This window comes from Phoenix dactylifera, chromosome 1 (assembly GCF_051530095.1).
Source record: "Phoenix dactylifera cultivar Ajwa chromosome 1, Ajwa_hap1_PhDact_Kaust_v1.1, whole genome shotgun sequence".
Taxonomy (NCBI): domain Eukaryota; kingdom Viridiplantae; phylum Streptophyta; class Magnoliopsida; order Arecales; family Arecaceae; genus Phoenix; species Phoenix dactylifera.
Genome location: NC_143190.1, coordinates 59801071 through 59825631, shown reverse-complemented (window position 1 = coordinate 59825631; position 24561 = coordinate 59801071). Strand labels below are relative to the sequence as shown.

General features: G+C 44.9%; 1 protein-coding gene across 1 annotated transcript in view; it reads right to left on the bottom strand.

The window, feature by feature from the left end:
- Positions 1-24561, bottom strand: part of LOC103695535 (protein SGT1 homolog) — a 38755-nt gene that overhangs the window by 5687 nt on the left and 8507 nt on the right. The window contains exons 3-7 of the mRNA XM_008776894.5: positions 20378-20502; positions 17802-17925; positions 13035-13131; positions 12857-12922; positions 11219-11357 (exon numbers count right to left, since the gene is read on the bottom strand). Of these exons, the coding sequence (XP_008775116.4) occupies positions 11219-11357; positions 12857-12922; positions 13035-13131; positions 17802-17925; positions 20378-20502 (551 nt within the window). The remainder of the gene's footprint in view (positions 1-11218; positions 11358-12856; positions 12923-13034; positions 13132-17801; positions 17926-20377; positions 20503-24561) is intronic.

Genomic DNA, 24561 nt, shown 5'->3' with positions numbered 1-24561 from the left:
CACTCCAAGAGATGGTGCCCCCGAGGACAGTAAAGGAGGTACAGCGGCTCACGGGACGGGTCGCTGCTCTCGGGAGATTCGTTTCCCGATCAGCCGAACGCTGTCTCCCGTTCTTCGCGGCTCTCAAGCGGCCGAAGAACTTCCTGTGGTCGGCGGAATGCCAGCAAGCCTTTGAAGAGATAAAGCGTCTTCTCGCTTCTCCTCCTTTGCTCACAAAGCCTCAACAGGGCGAGCTCCTTTATCTGTACTTGGCTATTTCCCCAGTTGCAGTGAGCTCGGTCCTGGTTCGAGAGAAGAATAAGCTTCAAAGACCGGTATACTACACTAGCCGGGTCTTAAAGGATGCTGAGACCCGGTACACCAAGCTGGAAAAGACCATCTTTGCTCTGGTCATCTCAGCCCGGAGGCTCCGGCTCTATTTTCAAGCTCACACGGTAGCCATACTCACCGACCAGCCAATGAAGCAGATCCTGCAGCGATCAGATCGTGCTGGGCGAATTACGAAGTGGGCAGTCGAGCTCGGAGAGTTCGATCTTGAATACCGACCAAGGCCAGCAATTAAAGCCCAGGCGCTCGCCGACTTTATTGTGGAATGCACTGTACCCGACGAACCCGAGCCTGTGCCTACAGTGGAGGAGCCCCCAGAGCAGCCGTGGACCTTGTATGTGGACGGCTCCTCGACCTCGGGGGGTAGCGGAGCCGGCCTCATCCTCACCAGCCCAGATGGAGTAGTGGCGGAACAAGCTCTGCGCTTCGAATATTCCGCCTCGAACAATGCGGCGGAGTACGAAGCACTTATTGCCGGACTCAAGCTGGCTAAGGAGCTGAAGGTCGGGAACCTGAAGGTTTTCAGTGATTCCCAGCTAGTTGTAAGCCAAGTCTTGGGAGACTTCGAAGCCAGGGAGCAATCAATGCAGAAATATCTCCAGAAGGTGCGGGATCTTACTTCGGCTCTGAGCTCTTTCCACATCCAACACATCGCCAGGTCGGAGAATCTCAGAGCAGATCAATTATCGAAGCTAGCGTCCTCCCGCATGAGCGAGCTCCCCAAAGCAGCAGCACTGGAGTATCTCCAAGTGCCCAGCACGGAGGAACCCGAGCCGACTCTTTGTGTCGAAGTCGAGCCGAGCTAGATGGACGAGCTCATCAGCTACCTGCAGGACGAAATCCTCCCCAGTGATGAGCGCGAGGCTCGCCGAGTCAAGCGTCTAGCCGCTCGGTACCTACTGCACGAAGGCAAGCTCTACCGAAGATCCTTTACCTCCCCCCTCCTTCGATGTCTTCGCCCAACCGAGGCGGATTATGCAATGCGGGAAGTCCATGAAGGAATTTGCGGGAACCATTTGGGAGGCAGAGCACTGGCCCGCAAGATCCTCCGCCAGGGATATTATTGGCCGACACTCCAAAAGGACACGCTAGACTTCGTCCGGAGATGCGACCGGTGCCAGAGGAATGCCAATATTCAACGACGACCCTCGGCCCCTTTGACCTCGATCAGTTCCCCCTGGCCATTCGCCCAATGGGAAATTGATATCTTGGGACCATTCCCCCTGGCAACCGGGCAAAGAAAGTTTCTGGTTGTCTCCATTGATTATTTCACCAAGTGGGTGGAAGCCGAGCCGGTCGCCCGGATCGTCTGGAAGTCAATAATTTGCAAATTCGGACTCCCCCGCATCCTCATATCAGATAACGGCCGCCAGTTCGACAACGTTCGATTCAGGGAGTTCTGCTCCGAGCTTGGCATCGACCACCGCTTCACCTCGATCGCGCATCCTCAGACAAATGGAGAAACCGAGGTAACGAATCGAACTATTTTATAGGAGCTCAAAGCCAGGCTCGACCAGTCCAAGGGACAGTGGGTCGAGGATCTATACAACGTCCTGTGGGCTTATCGGACCACATTCCGTATACCCACCGGCGAGACTCCCTTCAATTTGACATACGGAACAGAAGCCGTCATCCCGTTGGAGATCGGACTCCCTTCCTCGAGGGTCGAGCATTATGACGCCGGCTCCAGCTCTTCGCAGCTCAGAAACAACTTGGACCTAATCGAGGAGACAAGGGAAGCCGCCCGAGTCCGCATGGCGAGATACCAACAAAAGACGGCACAATACTACAACGCCAGAGTCAAAGTTAAATCTTTCAAAATGGGGGATCTCGTCCTCAGAAGGGCCGAAGCTTCTCGGCCAACCGAGCAAGGAAAGTTGGCTCCGAACTGGGAAGGACCCTACCGGATCGCACGTGTCCAGCGGCCCGGAGCGTACAGACTGGAGTCTCTTGAGGGGACCCCCATTCCACGAAGCTGGAGCTCTGAAAATCTCCGGATGTATTACCAGTAGAACCCCGAGGGGTCCTCTGATCGGGACATAAATCTCGCCTTCTCCATAATTTCTGCAATCATTTAACCAGCACTCCTAATGACTACATATTTCATGATTCTCAGACGACCTGGCCCGGCTCGTGCATACGACCTCGTGCGGACATTAACACCGGGCGCCTTGGCCAGAAGTCTAGAGTGCATTATGTCGAGCTCGATCTCGATCTCCCTCAAATACCTCGGCTAAGGCCGGGATGCCTCGAGGTCGACAGTGCGTCCCCAGACCCCTCGATCTCGGAAAGAGTCGCAGGTCGATAGAGCGTGCCCAGACCTCTCGACCTCGCGTACGATTTCTCGACTAAGGTCGGGATGCCCCGAGTGTCGACAGTGCGTGCCCAGACCCCTCGACACTTCGGAAAGACGGGATAGTACCTTCGCGGCCCTCCGTGGCGCTCAGCACCAACAACAGGATAGTACCTTCGCGGCCCCTCGTAGCGCCTCCTCGACTAAGGTCGGGATGCCCCGAGTGTCGACAGTGCGTGCCCAGACCCCTCGACACTTCAGGAAGACGGGGTAGTACCTTCGCGGCCCTCCGTGGCGCTCAGCACCAACAACGGGATAGTACCTTCGCGGCCCCCCGTAGCGCCTCCTCGACTAAGGTCGGGATGCTCCGAGTGTCGACAGTGCGTGCCCAGACCCCTCGACACTTCGGAAAGACAGGGTAGTACCTTCGCGGCCCTCCGTGGCGCTCCGCACTAACAACGGGGTAGTACCTTCGCGGCCCCCCGTAGCGCCCCCTCGACTAAGGTCGGGATGCCCCGAGTGTCGACAGTGCGAGCCCAGCTCCCTCGACCTCGGGATGACGGGGTAGTACCTTCACGGCCCCCCGAAACGTTCGTGATCGACAACGGTGCTCCCGAAAGGTCCGCGGATGATAAAGCGACGCACACAAAATCAATGGGTTATTCCTCCTAATACGCCGGCGTCCCCAGGGAGCAAACCCCGAGCAGCAGAGCGCCCTCAAAAATTAGCCGAGGAGCAAGACTGCCAACCTCGGCACGGGACGCTCGACTCTGACACTACAAAAGGTACATTTTAATCAAAGGTTGCATGATTTCATTCGTTTCTACACTTATTAAGTGCTCAAATAAAGCCCCGACTGGCGCCATGGCGTTCAGCCGGGCCGATTGTCGCCTGGCCTCACCTGCCCCGCATGCACTGCTCGACGCCGAACCTTAGCTCGGTTTATACCGGCAGCTCGGCGAAACCCTATCCCGAGCTTGGGACCCTTATCGGACCCGTTTAAGTCGGAGAATACATCCGCCTCGGCCACTAGAGGTTCGAGCTCGCGGAGTACGAATAAAACTTGAGTCAGGCTAGTGACCTTTGGTCCAGGGCTCGGCAGAATTCTACGCCGAGCTCGAGAAGGCTTGATGAGCCCGGATATATCTTTTGGACCTGGACACCGCAATATCACTGATCGAAGGTCCGAGCAGCGGGAACTTGGGACCCGAGCTCAAAGACTTGGCGAATATGCCAAGCCTAAACCTAAATCTAACCACGCAACGGATGCAGTCGAGGCCGCATAGCCCGTCTACAAAGTGAATTCGATCGAAGAAATTTACATTTATTGGGGAACAAAACTTGGATCAATCATAGAAAAGTATACTCATTTAAAAGAAAAGCCCGAGGGCCAAGTACAAAATCGAGGCTTGGCCGTATAACAACATAAAGGCCATCCTTCTTTACACATGATAAAAAGATACAAAAAATGACCGTCCTACGGCTCGGCCCTATCATCTTCGGCGGCTTCGGGGGCAGCTGGTTCCTCCGCGGCCAAAGCCTCGGCATGGCCGTCTTCGGCGGCCTTGGGAGCAGCCTCGGGCGCTCCCGCTGGACCCTCCTCGGCAGCTGACCCAGTCTCCTCGGCGACCTCGTCGACCGCCGGAGTACCCGCCTCGAACTCGACCCTCGCTCCCGATTGAAGCAGATCGAGGTCGAAGTCGGGGAGGAACCGCCGTAGTTGATTACGGAAGTCATTGAAGCCTTGGGTGAGCCCGTTCACCCCCTCCTCCTCGAGCAGGTCTCGGAACTCTTCCGATTCACGGAAGAGTTCGACAGCGTTTCGGGCCTGCTCCCTGGCCTCCTCCCGAGCCTCGTGTTGCTCAGCCTTCTGCTCCAAATTCCTCATTTCCTGCTCACGAACTGTGAGCAGGGATTGAGCTTCGGACAAACGGGCCTCGAGCTCTCGGACCTTGAGGTGAGCTTCCTTCGCCTCCTGCTCGCGGGTAGCAAGGGCCAAAGTGGCCTCGGCCAGACGTGCCTCTGCAGCGCGCACCTCTGACCTGGCTAGGGTGTGCGCGCCCTTCTCCTCCTCAAGCTCGGCGGTCAGAGCCCGAATCTCGTCCTCAGCCGCCTCCACCTTTGTCTGGAGCATCTTCTGTTCGGCCTCGGATACGAGGCGCTTCGCCTCGGCCTCCTCCCACCCATGCTGATGCCTTAGAGCCCGGTCCCGGTAGTCTTGGGCTATATGCATCAGCGTCTCGATTTCGTGAAGGTGCTGCGAAAGGAGATGAGAAACAAGACCAATTTAAAACGAACCTTCACGAATGAAAAGGTAAACTTACTCGGATGGCAGAACAAAGGGTCGCGTCCATAAAAGCGCCATAATTCATGGACCTGATTTTGGCCTGATCGGCCGGGAGCAGTGCGATCCGAAAAACTTCACGCGCCGTTTGGGGATTATCGAGGGTCGAATCACCCTTGAAGACTGCCCAACCAGGAGCATAAGGCACCCTTTCCTGACGATCTTGAGTACCCGACGGGCCCGGTGGGCTAGGCCTTGCTGGGCTCGGCGGATGTGGTTCCGTGGCCTCCTGACTGCTCCCTGGCTCGGGACCGGGGAGCTGGGGTGGGACAGGTAGCCGACCCGATTGCTGTGGGATGGGGGCAGAGCACGCGAGCGCGGAAGCCCCCGTAGAGCTCGTTCCCCCTTTTTCGAAGCTCGGAACTCCCGCCCGAGCGGGACCAGCCGCTCTCGCCTCGGCGACCGCGCCAGACGAAGACCTGGCTCTCTTCCTGGGCTCGGGAGGGGCCCCACCAGCCTCGGCCGCCCTCTTCTGGAACCGAGCGTACAGGGCCGCACTTTTCGTCACCATTTTCGGAACGTCTGAAAGCGAAAGAATAAAGAAAAAGGTCAAATGTTAGGAAATAAAAGACCGAACAGAAAAACAAAAACTACCCTTACCCTGAGGGCGCGCCGAGCTCAGGCCAACGTTGACCAGAGCGTCCTCGCTCACAAGGTCGTTCAGCAGGATGTTCTCCTCGAGGCCGCGAAGAGCATTAAGGATCTCATGCTCGCCCTTGGACAGAATGGGGAGTTTGTTGACGGCTTTGAGCCAAGTGTGCTCCCACCGAGGATTGAACCCCCACGCCCGCTCGGAGGACAAAAAGAAAAACTTATCCTTCCACCCGGTAATGGATGAGGGAGCCCCCCGGAAAAGTGGTCGACCATCCCGAAGGGCAAGGTAGAGCCACTCCCCGTCACCCGGATTAGACTTCAGTAAAAAGCACCCCCGGAAGACATTGACGGAGGTTGGCATCCCATGTAAAAGACATAAGGTCAAAAAACCGACTATAGTTCTCCACGCGTTTGGAACGAGTTGCGCCGGGACGATTTGATACATCGCCAGCAACTCGTTCACGAATCCGTGAAAAGGAAACCGCAGGCCGGCCCAGAGCGCTTCTGTATACACTCCGATCCGGCCCGGAGGGGGCCTTGTCATCCGATCCCTCGACCCCGCGGGTTCCGCCCGTCACCCGGATTAGACTTCAGTAAAAAGCACCCCCGGAAGACATTGACGGAGGTTGGCATCCCATGTAAAAGACATAAGGTCAAAAAACCGACTATAGTTCTCCACGCGTTTGGAACGAGTTGCGCCGGGACGATTTGATACATCGCCAGCAACTCGTTCACGAACCCGTGAAGAGGAAACCACAGGCCGGCCCAGAGCGCTTCTGTATACACTTCGATCCGGCCTGGAGGGGGCCTTGTCACCCGATCCCTCGACCCCGCGGGTTCCAAGCGGAACCTGCGCTGAGGAAAGAACCATTCCTCAGCCATTTCCATCTCCTCAACACTCAGGGTGGACCCAACCTCACTCGGACCAGGACCCATTAGAAATAGGAAAGAAAAAGAGGGAGGAAGAAGGTTTCAAGAGGGAGACACCTTAGGGGGTTCACCGGAAGTAATGGCGGAACGTCGGAACGGCCGCTTCAGACTGAGAAGGAAAAGAGAAGGAAAAAGAAGACAATAAGAGAGAAACCATAAGAAGCCAGGCAGGGGTTTATATAGATCCCTCCAACGGCCCAGATCAGCGAGACGGAACGCCGCTCTCCGTCCAGATCGTGACACATGTCGGCCCGAAAGTTAGAGTGCCGCATTAAATTCGGGCTAACGCTTCGAACACAGAAGCGCCTCATCGGATCGTGTGGCCCCATCATGAGCCCACGACGCGAGGATGCTTCGAAAAACGAAAAGGTACCCTAATGATGAAACGTTTCGGGAAAGAGGAGACGCCGCCCATTAGAAGCGCCTCGAAGCGCGCGATAATTCAAAATTTTTCTAACCCGTATTAACCCAATTAAAACTACTTCCCGCGCTCGAGCTTGTGATCAGCTCGAACTCGGAAGTCGGGGGGTAGTGTTGGAAAAAAAATATAAGGCATCCTGGAGCGGAAGGCGCCGACCGAAAAACTCCCGACCAGGGAGCGCCGACCAGAAAGCTCCCGAACAGGAAGCGCCCGACCGGGGAGCGCCGACCAGGAAGCGTCGACCAGGAAGCTCCCGAACAGGAAGCGCCCGACCGGGGAGCGCCGACCAGAAGCATCCAACCTGATGACGCTCGGACTAGAATGCGCCCAGCTTGGCAACTGGCTCGGCACCCGACCAGGTGCCGAATTCCGCAATGCCTTATCCAAATATTTGACCCCGGTCTAACTCCCTAAGGAAGTCTGACTCCAGATACGCAACCTCACCGTATCCTACCACTGTCGTCAAATTATTATTGCGCATGGCCTCTGCAGGCCTCCAGCACACTCAACCATTAAATGGGCATGGTTCATGATGATCTCCGGTTCACTCAACCATCAAAGCGTATGACCTCTCCCGACCCCCGGTTCACTCAACAATTAAAGCGTATGGCTTCTGACGTCTACGGACATTGAGCCTCTTACGGCAAACCTACTTGACAACTGATGATAACATAATTCAACGATGACTCGAGAACTTCGACCTAATCTCCAACAGTAACAGCGTTGACTCACACGATCGGGCATTAATTTCCACTCCATACCAGATTGTATGACAGGCCGTTTGCCCCATCACATCATAGGTAACCCAGCCCCCTCTATAAAAGGGGACTCCTCCATTTTAAGAGGGGGGAAGCAAAAAAACCCGGACTCTCTACTATTGTCTCCATTCTCACACTTGCCCCCTCTGACTTAAGCATCGGAGGGCCGGCGCCGGAAATCCCGGCCACCGGCTTCTTGCAGGTCTTCCGGAGGGCGCCACGCGTCGACGGACCACCGCCGATCACCGCCGATTCTCACCGGAGCTCCTCCTTCCTGGCCCAGCGGTCGCCCCCGGGTCCAATTTAGGCAATCTCTATAGACTATCGTATGACTAGAGAAAATGTAACAATTAATTTCCATATACTTGAACAATATCATGTCTGAAGCTGACATTACAAAACATCAAACTTGAAGGTGAAGACAAAAACAAAGCAATATCTGATCTTCGCAAAAATGAGGAAAACCTAAATACGGATGTATATAGAAACATTAGCTACATTACAAGTATAAATCTTAAGGTCTTGAACAGAAAATATTTCAGGTAGCCAATGAAATAATGTGTCTATCTTCAGCAGAAAAGGAAAAACAAAAAAATAATGTCTTTACCTGAAAAAGGTGTCTCGTAGACGGGCAATGACAGATTTAGCTTTAATTGGATAAATGGTTAATAAAGGTCATAAAACTGACCCTAAATAGTTGGGCAAAGATTGCAGATTATGGTTGTAGTTTTTTGTAATGCAATCAAAAGGAAAACTAAAAGAAGAAAAAAAAGATCAGAATTTGAATAAATGCTATCAAAGAAATTTGCAATATACATCACAGGGAAGTTCTAGAAAAGGGAAATGCTACACTACTCCAAAGGATTTGTGTCTTTTCACATGTGATTAATCTCTAACCATCCAATTCAATGTGGATGGCTTTGACTTACCCACCGGCAACTGGTTGTAGCTAGTAGTGTGCATGGCTGGTGCAGTAATTCTATTGAACTTCAGGGGCATTTTTAAATAGTGGGTGGTTCGTGCCGTAATTTCGTTGAACTCGAGGGCCATTGCCAAAGCCCATTCCTCCTCCTCAACCCCAATGCCACCAACCCTCTCCCCCTCCGTACTCCAACAAGGATATCCCTCTTGGTTTGGAGACCCTCATCCTTCCCTCAATTATGATGGATTTGTAGAAATCCATCGAACTAGTGGCAGGAATCGACTTAGATACGAACAATATATTTTGATCCTCTACTCTATCAATTTAATTCACTCGATTTGTCGATGTTTCTGCATTTTTTTTTTTTGATCTTGGAATCGTCCCAAATGGTTTAAGAAGCAAGCATACAAGGCATTGTAGAGGGCCAGAATAGGCTTGACCTTCGTCGGGCCGGAGGAAATTGTCCCAAAGAGGTCGAAGGATAGGTAGGACGCGACGGAGGAGAAGAGCCAGAGATGGAGCGATGGCAGCGAGACTAGGTGACGATGAAGATGGGTGAGGAGATGAGTTGGGACAAGAAGGCGAAGAGTGAGCACAAACGGAGGACGGAGGTGGCCGGGAGATGGGGGAGGGCGTGTTTGTAAGTGATGTTAGCGAGTGGGGTATTGATGAGCTGTAGGAGCTCGCAGATCTTTGCATAGAGGTGGTTGTAGCTCTTTCGCCACAACTGCAGCAAGATATCCTAGATGGCAAGCGCATCGGAAGCACCTGAGTCATCGTCTTCGCCACTAGACCTCAACCGCTTGGGGAGGCAAATGAAGATTACAAAAGAATAGGGTTTCAGAAAAAAATATTAAAATATTTTTTCATTTTGAAAAAAATATAAAAAAAGAGATTGGGAAAGAAAGGTTTGAGCTAACTTTCCATTTTGCTTGGTTCAACCAAGTCCGAACAGAAAATACTAAAAATAATATTTCTTTTCATAAAAATAAAAAAAATGTGAGGAGGCTGATAACTTGTAAGTAACCTATTGCTAACCTATTAAGAAGAAAATACCTTAAATACCCTAATCTATTGGATGGTCCATATGTCTCCTTGCTTTTTATAAAGTATTATAACGGAGTGCCATAGCAAAACCCTCTAGAAAACCCAAAGTTCTACAAAATCACAAAATTACCACTGTTTTTTTTTATATATCATCCACCTAGACAGCCTATATCCTGACGCTAATCCAATATTGGCCAAAGTCTTCAAGCTCCATAGCCTTTCTTGTCCATGCATCGTGCAATGTAATTCTTGCAACTAGAAGCATGCTAAGAAGGTAACATGTAAACTTGCCAACTTACAGAGTTGATAAGGCAAATTAGCTTGTAATTATATAATAAACCTCAAAAGTGAAAAATTATTTCCAGGAAGGCCCTATATAATTAGCGATTGACTTGGAAAAGAGCAGAAGAAAGTCCACATATCCAGCTTTATTTAACGAACTTTTTTGGCACTCGAATAAAACAAGAACAAGGAAGAGTATTTTTGAGATTACAGAAAAGCCAAAGCACTTTTTATATTCCTATTCCTCTTCAACCTCGTTAAGAATATTTGGCCATTTTCACCGAATAATTTTTCTCAATCAAAGAGTAACAAGTGCCTTAGCTTATTCATTTATTCAAATATCTTAGTATATTTTTTCAATATATTAGGTTAATTTATTCAAACTTAAGAGGGAACCAAACAGTGGTTTTTAGAGTACTAGGCATGGCATAAGAAGGTGATTGGTGTAATCGGATCTAGGAGGATCATCCGACCCGTTGAGGACCAATTTGGCCACTTCATATAGGTCTTGACATGGTTTAGGAGCAAGATTCAGCATATCCAAGACCCAATCATGAACCATAACTTTTGAAGGCCAAACCTTTTTCATACAGTGTCCATTTTCAGCATTCTAGATGCCAAAGCAAAGATCTCGCTGAGTATTACGAGGGTATGACAATCCCAAAAAGGTTTCTTGCACCCTGCTGATAGGGTGGTTCAACAGTATATGGGGCACGAAACAGCTAGGTCAAAGAAAAATTTCTCTTTTTAAGTAAGACTTTGACTAGACAACCTTCCGATCCATGAGGAGTTGGATAGCATGACAAGAGACAAAGTTGATAGTTATTAAACACTTTTACACATCATATTAGTTGATTGATAGAGGATGGGCCTTAACACAATGGTAAGGTTGCTCAACTATGATCTACGTGTCACAGGTTGAAACATGGAAACAACCTCTTCTGTTGTACTAGGACGTTCTTTTTAATATTAGGTTGATGAATATCTAGTAAATGTTTTTTTTTTTTTGAATTCGATAAAAAAAATAACAATAGAATTCATGCACAATGCTGATGCAAAAGCCAATGAAGAGAAACATAACATCCATGAGATAAAAGCAAGTGCATAGATGCAAACAAATAAACAAGCTCTTCGATAAAGTCACAAGCGAGCCATAGAATTAGTACTTCCAGGTCAACAAAGATAGTCTCATCATATAGTGACTGAATGAAATTGGAACAATGCAGCCATAAGATTAAGATAACAATAATAGATATGTGAACGCAAATTCAAGTATGAGAGAAAAATAAAGAATCATCACCTGGTGATGCATTAATCTTTTGTGGAAGGGCTTTCTCTTTGCCAAATTCCAAGGATGTCCATGTGATGGCTTCAGCTTTAAAAAGTCGAATCTCAATTTTTGAAGACAACACTTGATATTTGCATTTTTCAGGTATAATCTGGTTGCCAAAAATCAATTAAAGGGAAAAAAATAGCCCCAAAAAATTAGGCGAAAGGGTATTAATTATCAAATAGATACCTGAATCAGACACAACAAACAACAACACTACCACTCAGTGTTTGTTGAACCAACCCAAACTGGGTGATTTGGCCTATATCGAACCAAATCGACACCAAAGATTCTAGAGAGTGCTCGCTCTCTCTTCTTGCTCGTCCGCTCTCTCTTTCTCTCTCCCCTCTTTTACATCGATTGATGCCTAGGTAAGCCCCCATCTCTCTCCCACCTCTCCTCCCTCTCTCTTTCCTCCCTCTTCTCCCTCCATGAACCTCCCTCCCTCCCTCTCTCCCCCTCCACCTCTCCCTCCCTCCCTCTCTTTCCCTCCCTCTCCTCTCTTTCCCCACTCTCAATAAGCCCCCCTCTCCCTCCCTCCTCTCTCTCTTACTCCCCCTTTCCCACTCTCCCTCTCCCTCCCCCTATTTTGGTACACCCCAGCTTGGTATGATATGTACCAGTACTGTACCGAATTGATCGCGAGCCAACACCAGTTTGGCAAACGTTGCTAGCACTTAGTCACTTCAAAACAAGTTAATTAAAAATATACATTGCATGCTACCAGTTTGAATACAATTGGTTCAAGCATTACTTGATTCAAACACAAGCAAAGCAGGGGGATTGCAACAAAGAAAAAGCTAGATCATGTGGAAAGGAAGACAATATATATCCTGTAATATGTAAAAATATTATAGATAATGCATGATAAGACACATCCAGCACCCTTGACCTTTTTCTGTCTGATAATCTAATACTTTGATGTTTACATGAACAAAACATTGAAGACTTGATACGAAAACGTTGATGTAAGCAACAATGCACTCAAGTTATGGATGGTAAGCCCATGAATTATAGAGAAAGATGATACATATACCTTTCAACATCCAACATGACAATCAATTTAAGTTGCCAATTAAAGCCTAAGCTTAAGCTCAGGATTTTTTTTACTACCTAAAGCCTCTTTCTTAAAAGAAAAAGCCTGGCAACATCATATATTCTGACCCCTTACTGCTATTATAGATTTTGTGGAAAAGTGGGTACTTTCAAAGCCTATTTCTTCTATTGATGAGCAATAACAATGATACAGGTTGCATGTTTAAAAGGTGAACATGTCAATGAATTTCCCCTTCTCTAAACCAGATACCAGTGAGATTAGGATAATCTTCAATATTTTTAATAAATTTACAATATAGTAGAAACATAGCATAAGTGTTACTAACTCATATCACCCCAGACATGCAATAAGACGAGCTTAAGTATGCTTGAAACCAATAAAAATCATTGTCACAGTGTATTTTGAATGATGTTGGAAGAAATATAGTTCATCAGGAAAGAGGTAAGGAACTAAGGATATCTTACGAGCGTACAAAGGCTAAACAAGAACTAATTGTATCATGATAATAACATCATGTACACAAAATAAAAATATCTAAGATTTGAGCACACCTTTGCAAATAGACGCGGTTGAAAATGATAGGTTTCTTCACCAGGGATATTGATGGAGACACTCAACTGAAAAGAAAACAATATATACACTAATGCATGTAAAGAATCACATAAAATGAAAGAAAGGAGATAAAAAAAGAAAACTTTGCAAGACATATGATCTTGAGGGAAAACATACTATTTGTTCACCAAAGTCAACATTCACACATTCAGCCGGGATGCCCTTCGCGAAAATGGTCAAAACCAATTCTATAGAAGTATTGTAGAACTCATGTCTGTATTAAAATAAAACGTTGTTGTTAACTCTTACTTGAAAGTAGAAACCATAATCTATAGGCATGTGCACTAGTAAGAGAAAGGAATCTTATCACATTCCATATATAATGCACACGTTATATTCCACGAAATTCCACCCCTCAGTTAGGCCAGTCGCATTGGACGTCACCCCAACCCAAAATCAGTTTCCTGCATCCAGCCACCCCCTCCACCACTCTATCTATCCACTATTGCTACCTCCAACCATCACTCCACCACCCCATCCTACAAATGCACCCCTGCCCCCTGTTAGGAAAAGATGGAAGAGAATACAAGAGAGGAGCTGTAGGGGAAGGAAGCACAGCAAGCTTGATTGTAGGGGAGGGATTTTCTATCAAGAGGAAAGGAATAGGAGGACGAGGAAGCCATGGAAAGGTAAACATCGGAAAAGGACAGAATCACAGAGATCAAATCATAGAAGATGGGGCAAAGGATGCATAGAATGCAGATGAAGTTGGGTACCAATGAACCAAAGGAAGAAGTTCTAATTAAGATCTTAAAATATAGGTCTAATGAAGCATTTAGCTTTCCCATGTCCAAGTAAATGTGAGGCACAATATTCATGTGGCTGCAGCCCTAGTTCTCTCGTTGCTAGAACCCTCTGCTTCTTTATTCATTTGTTCATCTGACAGGCTGAGAGAGAGAGTATAAATACTAACAAAATCTATATAATTATTGTGATATATACATTTTACAATGAAGTAGGTTACTTCTAAACCTTAAATTAATCAAATGATTTGTAATGTCATCTGAGACTTCCCATAATTCGTCAAGTTAAGATGTCATTGATCATGATTAATTGCGGATATTCTTGATTTTGATGTCCCACTACATATTTTGCACCACTTGAATATAGAATCATATAATTTATAGTGTACATCCACGATTTAAATATTTTGCTTGTTTCTTTGTACATATCAAGTGGTAGCCTAGTGGACAATTTCCAACAAGATGAATTGTTTTACTAGCCTGTTATTTAGGCATCAAAACCAATTATATTCTAACAAATGTGTTTTAAGATGGGTAAATCATGAAGCACAATTTGGATTTTTATAGTTATACGGCCAAATTGGCAAATAGTTCTTCTAAGAGGAAGGTCCTGCTAATAGGATTGCAACTGTAACATTTCGATATGTGCTCACACACACACACACACACTATGCTACAAAAAGCACATGGAATGCACCTTTGGTTTAAAACAAAAATCAACAGAAAGCAAAGAGAATCCAAAATTTATAAGAAAATCTATTTTAAATATAAAAATATGTTATTAATAGAAAGGATCAATTTTGAGACAATAAGAAGAAAATTAAAAAAAAAACCAGACTTTTCCTTGAGCAAAACATCTATCTCTTAACAAGTGATAGACTTGTTCTATTCCTCTCTTGTTAATGGCGACATTTTCTATCTAATTCATTATAAATTAGTATATTCAGAGGATGCTAAATAAGATACATAATGGTGATGATTAATAAAGAAAGAGGGGGAATGGGAGAGGCCATATGAGGATGGAATGTGTTCGTGTGTGTGTGTGTGTGTGCTGTGTGTTCTGGGGAGGAAGGCAATTAATGGTAAGGGGGTGAGTTGGGAGAAGGGTGTCATGAGATGTGGCCGCATGTAAGTAGAAATTGAGAAAGAGAGTCCTGCATGGATGGATATAGCAAAGGCTTCAGAATATTTCCTTTACGAAATTAAGGAAATCTGAAACCCCAATTAATCATTATTATACAGAAGATCAGGATCTGATATGATATTAAAGTCTTATTATACCAGAGAGAGATTTATAAGGAAGTACTTTAAACTGTGTATGTATGTGTGTCTGTGTGTGAGCGAGTGAGAGAGATAGAGAGAGAGAGAATTTGGGATGTCGGTCCAAGAATTGTGGAAAGAGAAATGGAATTGATCATCTGTGTCTGCAAAACTTAGATCCAAAAAATCATCAGACAATAAGATTTTCCATAAAAGCCTATCAATTTTCCACCTAAGGGCAAATTTGACTTATCCGAAGATCCCAACTTGCTCCTTTAATAAAGTATGTGTGCACATGTTATGACTTGAAATGGTGAACTTACCAATAAACCTTTCATGGATTTCCAAAGTCTTATTATATATGAACTTTGTGTATACACGGAAATGCTTTTATGCCCTAAACTAGAACTAGCTTACACAGTTTAAGCCCCATAAAGGTCACTATATTATGGCTATATTATGACATAAGGTAGGGTTAGCCTTAAAAGAGTTCTGTTTAGCACTTCAGCCCATGCTCTGTCAATTTGCAGACCTAGCTAATAGACACCCCCCAACAAATGATTTTTGTTGTTTCAAAATTTATGAAGATGAAAAAACATAAATAAAATCACAACCAATAGAATCGTTGGGTTATAGCTGGACGCACTTAGACCCAAAAAATCATCAGACAATAAGATTTTCCATAAAAGCCTATCAAATTTCCACCCAAGGGCAAATTTGACTTATCCAAAGATCCCAACTTGCTCCTTTAATAAAGTATGTGTGCACTATGACTTGAAATGGTGAACTTACCAATAAACCTTTCATGAATTTCCAAAGTCTTATTATATATGAAGTTTGTGTATACACGGAAATCCTTTTATGCCCTAAACTAGAACTAGCTTTACACAGTTTAAGCCCCATAAAGGTCACTATATTATGGCTATATTATGACATAAAGTAGGGTTAGCCTTAAAAAAGTTCTGTTTAGCACTTCAGCCCATGCTCTGTCAATTTGCAGACCTAGCTAATAGACACCCCCCCAACAAATGATTTTTGTTGCTTCAAAATTTATGAAGATGAAAAAACATAAATGAAATCACAACCAATAGAATCCTTGGGTTATAGCTGTACGCAAATGGCATACCATGTATATTTGCAAAAGAAAGGTGAGGTTATCAAAGTTGTATGGGTTAGAAAAATGGGAAACAAAGTGGACCATACAAGTAGAATGGAAGCGCACGTCTTCCTCTATGAAGTGATTGGACAGAGTTTTACAATCCCTGGCATTAGATTGTATGAGCCTGAGCATTTTGGATTTGCACCAAGATTGGGTTGTTCGGACCCTCTACAAGGTCATTTTTTTGTAGAAGCACTAACATTAATGCACATCTATGGCCAAAAATTTATTAACTACAATATTAAAGATTTAATGATAACAGGTTAACCTTCAACTGTTTTGACATATATCTATTCTACTATGTAATGCCAACTCCTCTAATGTGCCCATCCATGAGGAGTCCGACTATTCGCATTTCCCATGCCGGTTCTTCCTATCCCATGTTTCCCTACCTTGACTTTCTCCCATCTCGTCAAAACATGGGACAGCTAACTAGTGAATGTGTGGCTTTTAACCACAAATTCTGAAGGTTCAAGACCTTCCTATGGCTTTTATTATTATTTTCTGTTTAGATGTCTTATATTTTATTCCACATCCTCCTATGCCCATAGCAATTATTATTTTACTTTTTAATAAAACAACATGCATCATGCATTCCACATTCCAGTCCGCAAAGAAGGAAATCAGATTTCCAATTGGGTAGTCTGGAGTCTGGACAAATGACTTTACAACAATGATATGTCTGCTTTGGGGGATACATGAGAGTACAGTTTTGAGCAGTTATAAATTGGGGCAGGTCCCTTTTCTTGCAACAAAAAGAAAAAAAAAAGAAGAAGAAAAAGCATGTCAATGTGCATATCTGTGCATTTAATGGACAATTGGACAAAAGGGCAGCAAAATGTAGGTGTTGCATTTATTATTGCTGGTTTTCAGCTAGGAGGACCTTTCTGGTGTGTGAGAGCTTCTGTCAGTTGTTTCTAGGATACCATTTTGCCCTGTGGCATTTAAGTAACCACCCCATCCACCACTCTTTAGTTCATTTTGTTCTTCTATCCTTTGTATAAAGCAAAGTACTCTATTGCAATTTGAAAGTACAAAAGCAAGATCAAACAAGGAAGATGAGATAAAATAAATGTATAAAGAAGCTTAATAAAATGCACTATGATTAAAGGATGGCAAGTAGATTGCTATGTTAGCATTATGGATTGTTAAATATATGAATCAGAATAGCTTTAGAAGAAAGCAACAACCGGCCTGTAACATCTTTGCCACCCTCTCTACACGTACACCATCTAATCTGCTGTCACTTTTAAAAAGAAACAGCAGATAGAACAGCCACAATGACTGCACATTGTTACAGACGTGTTTCAAAATTCTACCTACTAAATCTTACAACTAGTATTTGATAATGAGTATTAACTTTGCTACATACAAAAATGATCCTTTCAACCTTGCAATACTGTGATATGCTTTGAGGAATATACTTGGAAAATAGAATACCACAATAAGAACAAAAAAGATTAAAATACTCAAAAAGTGGTATTTTATTCAACAATATAAAAATGAAAAGGCCTTGTAGTGGCTGAGCTAAAACATAAAACTAATTTTCTGTTATTCCATATTTATGGCTGCCAATTCCCGTGTTTGACTCTTCAAGAATTGCAGCCATTTAGTCTTGCCTTGTATGGCCATTTCTTCAAGACTTGCAATCTCGCCATGAAACCTTCACATAGATTATGCATGAAAAGCTAAATAATCATTTACCATTAGTAATTTAAATACCTAAATTTTAGTTTGCTTGGGGAAACAATAGTAGACTGATAAGACGTATCATCAGTATGCCCAACATCCTTTGAAGGAGTAATTGCACTTGGTGTCACTTTTTCAGGCAGGTTTCTGATCTCGTCTGCAAGAACATGAACATAATTTAAGAATCTTAAATAAGAATTGATAAGCTAAATGATCACTTAGGAAACTACAAGAGTCATTGGCCACATTTATGTACTCTCATGTTTTTAAAAGAATTCAACTAGTATTAGCTGACTTAACAGTTTAGTTGTAAGAATCTCGATTTTGCCCAGCAGTGATCACTAGGTCTAAATATCATAGCATTCCTCTCAGTACGGATCTCATGTCCACACCCTATTTAATCCTTAACGTTTGTCCTGAGCCTAACTCAATTAACTCTCCTTGAACCAAGACCAACAAATTTGTTTAATCAATTTTGATATGTTAAAGGATAAAGTCAGCTTTCTAGTTTTTTTGAGCCAACAAATCTTGCGCAGAGGTTTGAGCACCCAAGTCCAACCTATGAACAGTTTAGCAAATCTACCCACTATTTAATCCTTAAGTAGGTTTCTCCCTAGCCTGGCTCAATTAATTCTCCTTGAACCAAGACCAACAAATTAAGAAGAATTTCCTTAAATCTAGATTTAAGTAGAATCTGATTGGACAGGCTAAAGGCGTCATAAATGGCTAGGCCACTCCCTCTTCCCAAACAAGTCCATCCCATGTGATTCTCTTGAGAAGTTGAGGGGTGAACTCTCTTCCCTTCAACTACGCAGGGCATTATCTAGGTTGTTAGTTGATAACCCAATTGCAGTAGTGTAATTTAAGTATCTGATTGGATACACTAAAGGTGTAATAGATGGCTGGAGCAATCCCCTTTTCTCAAACAAGGCCACTGCTGTGGTTGTGGGGGGAGGGGGGTCCCTTCAACTAAGCAACAAAAATACGTAGGGCATTCTCGAGGCTGTTAATTGACAGCTTAACTGCAGCACTGTTAGTATCAGAATGATAATTTTGAGGTCAGATCTTTATTTCAGTATTTTAACTTAGGAAATGATTATTAAATTTTGCATGAATTTTTGTAAACTTAAAGCCCAAGAGTCCCATATCAAGAAATGTGCCAGATTCACTAATTTAATTGACAAAAGATAAAGTAAGAAACCAGATGTATTTCTCAGTTTGAAACATAAAACATAGAGCAGCTTATGTCTTAGGTCTGATCGGATCAGATCAACCAAATTTCTTGAAAAGGTTGGTTGGAGCTTACCTAGTCCTATTGAGATTTACTTACCGAGACTCAGGCCCATACCTTGAGACCCAAACTGAGTTCAGGTCATGTTTAAAATGCAGAAGACAAGCATGAATCCATCATGACTTGGATCTAGCAAAACTTGTTGACATTCTAATACCCTGTTTTTTATGCAAAACTTAAGTATAGAAATGATGCATATGTTTCAGTAGTTTCCTCTATCAGATCAATGATATTACATGAATTTGGCATGTCCTAAATCTGGTTCTCCTTTGTTCACATGTTTATCCAAAATGATAGTGATGACAATAACAACAAATAAGAAGCATATAAATTTGCAAAATAAAGAAAGCTAAGAGAAAGTCAAGCTAATGCTCAACATGAAGACCTTGAGCCCCCTATATAAATTGTTCTTGCCTCGTTTGAGAGAAGAAGAGGAAGGGGGGCACTGGGAAAGGCTTTCTTTAAGAAAGAAAAGAGGTGTGATCATTTACAATTCCCTTGATTTTAGTACTATCATATTTAAAAATGCTTAGTAATCACTTATGCCTCCCAGTAGGACTTCCTAACATACCTCAGTCCAACATTTTAAGTACCAGACTAGTAGCAGCATAAAATACCATATTGGTAGGGAACCAGTCCCCAGTACACCCTCATACTGAGTATTGGTACCAAGAAATGTATCATACTGACACTATCCGTTAATACTAGTATGGGTACCAAAACTGGCTTCAAACATTGCTTAAGTCATTCCAGCAATATCAATAATATACGGAGTCTTGGAATGTCTCATTTCAAAAATCCCTAAAGTAAATGAGAGTTTGAAATTTTGAATTACCTTAAATCTAATATCATATTGACCCAAAATGATGGGTTTGATATTAAAGTAATAAGTAAAAAACTATATTGTGACATGCCTATGATAGGCACCAGACATACAGAAGTATGTACATTATGTGAGGCATACATATGCTTTTGGTTGTTTGTTCTGTTGTATGGGATATCCCATGTTCGAGTCCTCATAGTGCTTATGCACTATGTGATTTCACAAAAGGGACACAGAATGGATGGGGAAATCAAATGTGGTCTAATCCTACAAATAACTGTTGGAGTATCGCACTGAGAAAAGGCCAGCTTACTAACTCCCCTACTTCTAAGGGTGACCGGCTGACCGCCATAAGTTGCACCCTTAAAAGATGTAAACAAGCTTGAATTTAATTTCAAGACTTTTCCTTGTTATAACTTTGGGTGTTAGGTAGAAAATATAATTGGTGCTCATCATGGACAAAGAGGAGTCATCAAATTAAAACACAGAAAATACCTGTTATTTGCTCCTCACATTCCTTAATCAGTCGTATGAATCTTGAGTCCCCAGGTGCCAAAGAGGAACCAGCTTCAAGGGCTGCCTTTGCAGTCTGATATTCCTCTAGTTTAATACAAGCAGTTCTGTCAATAAAAAGTAAACATGCATCATCAAATTTTGAAGGGAAAACCAACCTCAAAAGGCAACTAACAAGCTTGAGACATACTATCAGCCCATGACATGTACAGCTTGTGCAAAGAATATGACTGATATTGTGTAAAGATCTGAAATTGAGCCCGTCCTTGGGCCCAATGAACTGAAGTCGGCAATGGATGCCGACTTCAGTTTGTTCATCGTGGTCATCCCCACGATGAACACGCTGGCCAAACGGCCAACGGATTCCCCTCCCCCTCCCCGCAAATCCCTCTCCCTCTCTCTCTCCCTTTCTTTCTCTTCTCTGAGAACCCCATCCCAGCCCATTCCTTTCTCCCCATTCCTCTAAAAAAAAAAAAAAAGAAGAAGAAAATCTAACATTTCCTCCTCTCCTCTTTCCCCTTCCTTGAGAGCCGCTGCTGCTGCCGTCGCCGGAGCCCCGTCACCGCCGGAGCCGCCATCGCCGCCGGGGAACCACACGTCGACGACTAGAGGTGAGAAAGGCAACCTATTTATTGTTTTTTTTTGGGATTTAAGGGGAGAGAAATAAGGGATGCCAATCGGGTTCCATTCCCCTGTTTCAAAAGATTTATTTTTGGGATTTGACCGGCCGACGGGGGCCGGCCGGGGTCAATCCGGCCGAAACGAGTTCGGCCGGAGGTGGCGAACGGGGGCCGGGCTTCCCAGCCCCGAGCTCCCTCTCTTTCCTCCCTTTCTTCCTCTCCTTCTCCTCTTCTTCTTCTTCTCTTCCGCCGCTCGTGATGGTGGGGTAGCCGACGGCGGCTAGCCGAGCGCCACGGTCGACCGCCGAGGGCCGACCGGAACCACCAGCCACCCTCCTCCCTTCTTCTCCTTCTTCTTCTTCTTCTTCTTCTCTTCCTTCTTTCTTCTTCTCTTCTTCTTCTTCTTCTTTATTCGGCCTGGGTTTTTCCTTGCTTTGAAATCCGTGCCTTATTTGTGAACCAGATCTTGAACCGGGTTTATATTGTGAACCGGTTCCACCTATTCCATGAATGGGTTTTGTTATGGTCTGATCAGATCTGGTCTGGGTTGGACTGGGAATTTGTTTTTGGGCTGAGTCGGGCCAAATTGGATCTGTGGGCTGGGTTGGTTTGGGCCCGAGATCTAATCTGGACCTGTAATCTGGTTTGGTTCAATTGGGCCTAATCTGTGTTGGGCCACAATTGGTTTGGGTTTAAAGGATTCTGATTTTTGGGATGTAGTTTACTTGTTCTTAGGGTCTATGTTTGATCTTAGGGACCCATTCTTGGATCTTTGAACTTAGGAGTTTAAGGGGTTGGAATTAGTTTAAATTATCTTTCTTAGTTAATTAAATAATTAATATTTATGTTTAATCAGGGGTTCGTGATATCTGTGGCAGGAATTTTTAAGCGAACCCAGGTAGGTAACCTATTGCTTTAAAGTAGAATTTTAACATGTATCATGCATACGTTGATGTATGATTTATTATTGTCATTATATGTTAGAATTAGAATTAAGCATTTAATTTCATAAACTATTAATTTATTACTGGCATTATGTGTTAGAATTAGAAATTAATATTTAATTTCATAAACTGTTATGTACTTCACTATTGGGAGTTTGATCATGACTTGAGTTGGAAAGTTGATTGTTGATTTTTAAAATCCGCGTGACTATAGTCTAGGCCCCGCCAATGGGATGATACGTTGGCCCTGTCGACTTGTACTGAGGAACTAGTTCCGACACCGCGACCACCGGTGAAAGAATAGTGGCAGCACAGGGGTGCATTTTTGCTCTTCGGAGCGGCTCGGTGGAGCGTGAGATTGGCACTAGGGGGTGCGGCACAGTGGTGCGTTGGCTCAGTGGAGCAGCTCTTCGGAGAGTTGTATTGGCACTACGGTGTAACCATGCCACTGGGTGATGTGGCCGTAGTCATGCGGTTGAGTTATTTTCAGTCTCGGATTGGATTTACGGGTTTCGTGTGGATTTTGAATTTATGAGTTTTAGCTGCTTTTCATATGTATCATGATATGTTATAGGATGACTTTATTGCATGATGTTGCCTACTGAGCTGTTAGCTCATTCCTACTATTTACATTTTGCAGGTGATGACATATGATTATGGGGATTACGGGATGGAGTGATCATGATGTAGTTAGCTAGTAGATATTGACATTTTCTTTTGACTTATGTATATATGGACATTTGATATGAAAACTGGAATTTATCTTTAATTAGCTATTGATGCTTGATCTGATCTATCTGCCTTGCGTGCCTGCGGGGTCCGCCCTGCAGGTGCGCGGCGTCTGCTCGCGCCCCGGGCCCCGGGTTCGGGGCGTGACAGATTTATTGGTATCAGAGCATAGGTTAAAGATCACTAGGGACATTATAACAGAATCATAATAAATATAATAATAAATAATAATAATTAAAAATTAATTAAAAAAAAACTTAGGAATATAGGGACACATGTGAAGAAATGAGAGTGGGGTAGAAAATCTTATGGGTGGGTGGATCTAACACTAATGATGTGTTATTCGTGAAAAAAAAAAAAAACTTAGGAATATAGGGACACATGTGAAGAAATGATAGTGGGGTAGAAAATCTTACGGTGGATGGATCTAACCCTGATGTATTGTTTGTGTATGTATCAGCATGCCGCCCCGCCGTGCACGTGTGGCACCTCGCCGCCTGATCGAGACTATCGGGAGTGATCCAGCCACTTCTCATCCGACTGAGAGAGTCCAGGGGGACGAGACTGATCAGACAGTATTGGATGGACCAGATCATGGCCAGGAGAGCAGGATGGGAGGATCGACCCAGGTGATGGAGCTGATCAGAGAGGTGGTTGGGTTAGTTCGACAGCAGAGGGGACCACAGCAGTTATTTCCCTCTGCTAGTTCTTCAGATCAGGGGAGGAGTATAGCAGAGTTCAGGAAGTTGGCTCCTCCGGCCTTCAAGGGAACTACCGATCCGCAAGAGGCCGAATGTTGGATAGATGAGATGGAGAAGGCCTTCAGGGCCATGGGTTGTACTGAGGAGGAAAAGATCAGATTTGCCACTTATATGCTTCAGGACCGGGCTCATCATTGGTGGGAGTCTGTGGAGAGGACCATGATGCAGGATGCAGGATCTGTGACCTGGCCGGAATTCCGCATGGCCTTCTACTCCAAGTATTTCCCTTCCAGTCGTATCAGGGAGCTGGAGAGGGAGTTTCTGAGCCTCTCTCAGGGGAGTATGACTGTGGAGGACTATGAGGCTGAGTTTGATCGGTTGTCCCGTTTTGCACCATCTCTTGTCCAAGACCCTAAATCTAGGATGAGTAGATTTGAGGAAGGACTGAGGCCTCGCCTGCGTCAGGGTTTAGCTGCTGTTCACTCGACTGATTATGATGACCTAGTTGACAGAGCTAAAAATATGGAGATCATCTGGAAGGAGACACAGGATGCTCAGAAAGGGAAGTCGAAGAGGACCAGGGACTTTGATTCTGACGGTGAGCGGCATCTGCGCCGACCTATGCAGTTCCATCCAGGAGCAGGGCAGCGAGTTCCACATGGGAGGACTGCACCGGATCGCAGGGGGATAGCAGGAGTGTGCTTCAGGTGTGGCCAGACTGGACATAGAGCTGTTGAGTGTCTTCAGACACGGCCTGGTATTGGGGCATGTTTCAGGTGTGGTCAGCAGGGCCACCGGATAGCTGAGTGCCCTCAGACTCAGACTGTTTCTGGAGTTTGTTTCGGGTGTGGTCAGTCGGGTCACAGGATTTCCAGTTGTCCTCGTACTAGATCTGCGCAGAGGCCACCGAGTTCTGTAGCTCCTCAACGACAGACTTCCTTCACTCCAGTACAGGCTACCCAGTCAGCTGTCCCCAGGCAGCAAAGGGGAGGAGGATCTCGTACCCAGGGACGAGTTTATGCGCTGACTCAGCAGGATGCTCAGGCATCCAACACTGTAGTGACAGGTACACTGTTGGTATCTTCCACTTATGCTTATGTGTTATTTGATTCTGGTGCTACGCATTCTTTTATCTCATCTTCATATGTGCATAAGTGCGATTTACACTACTC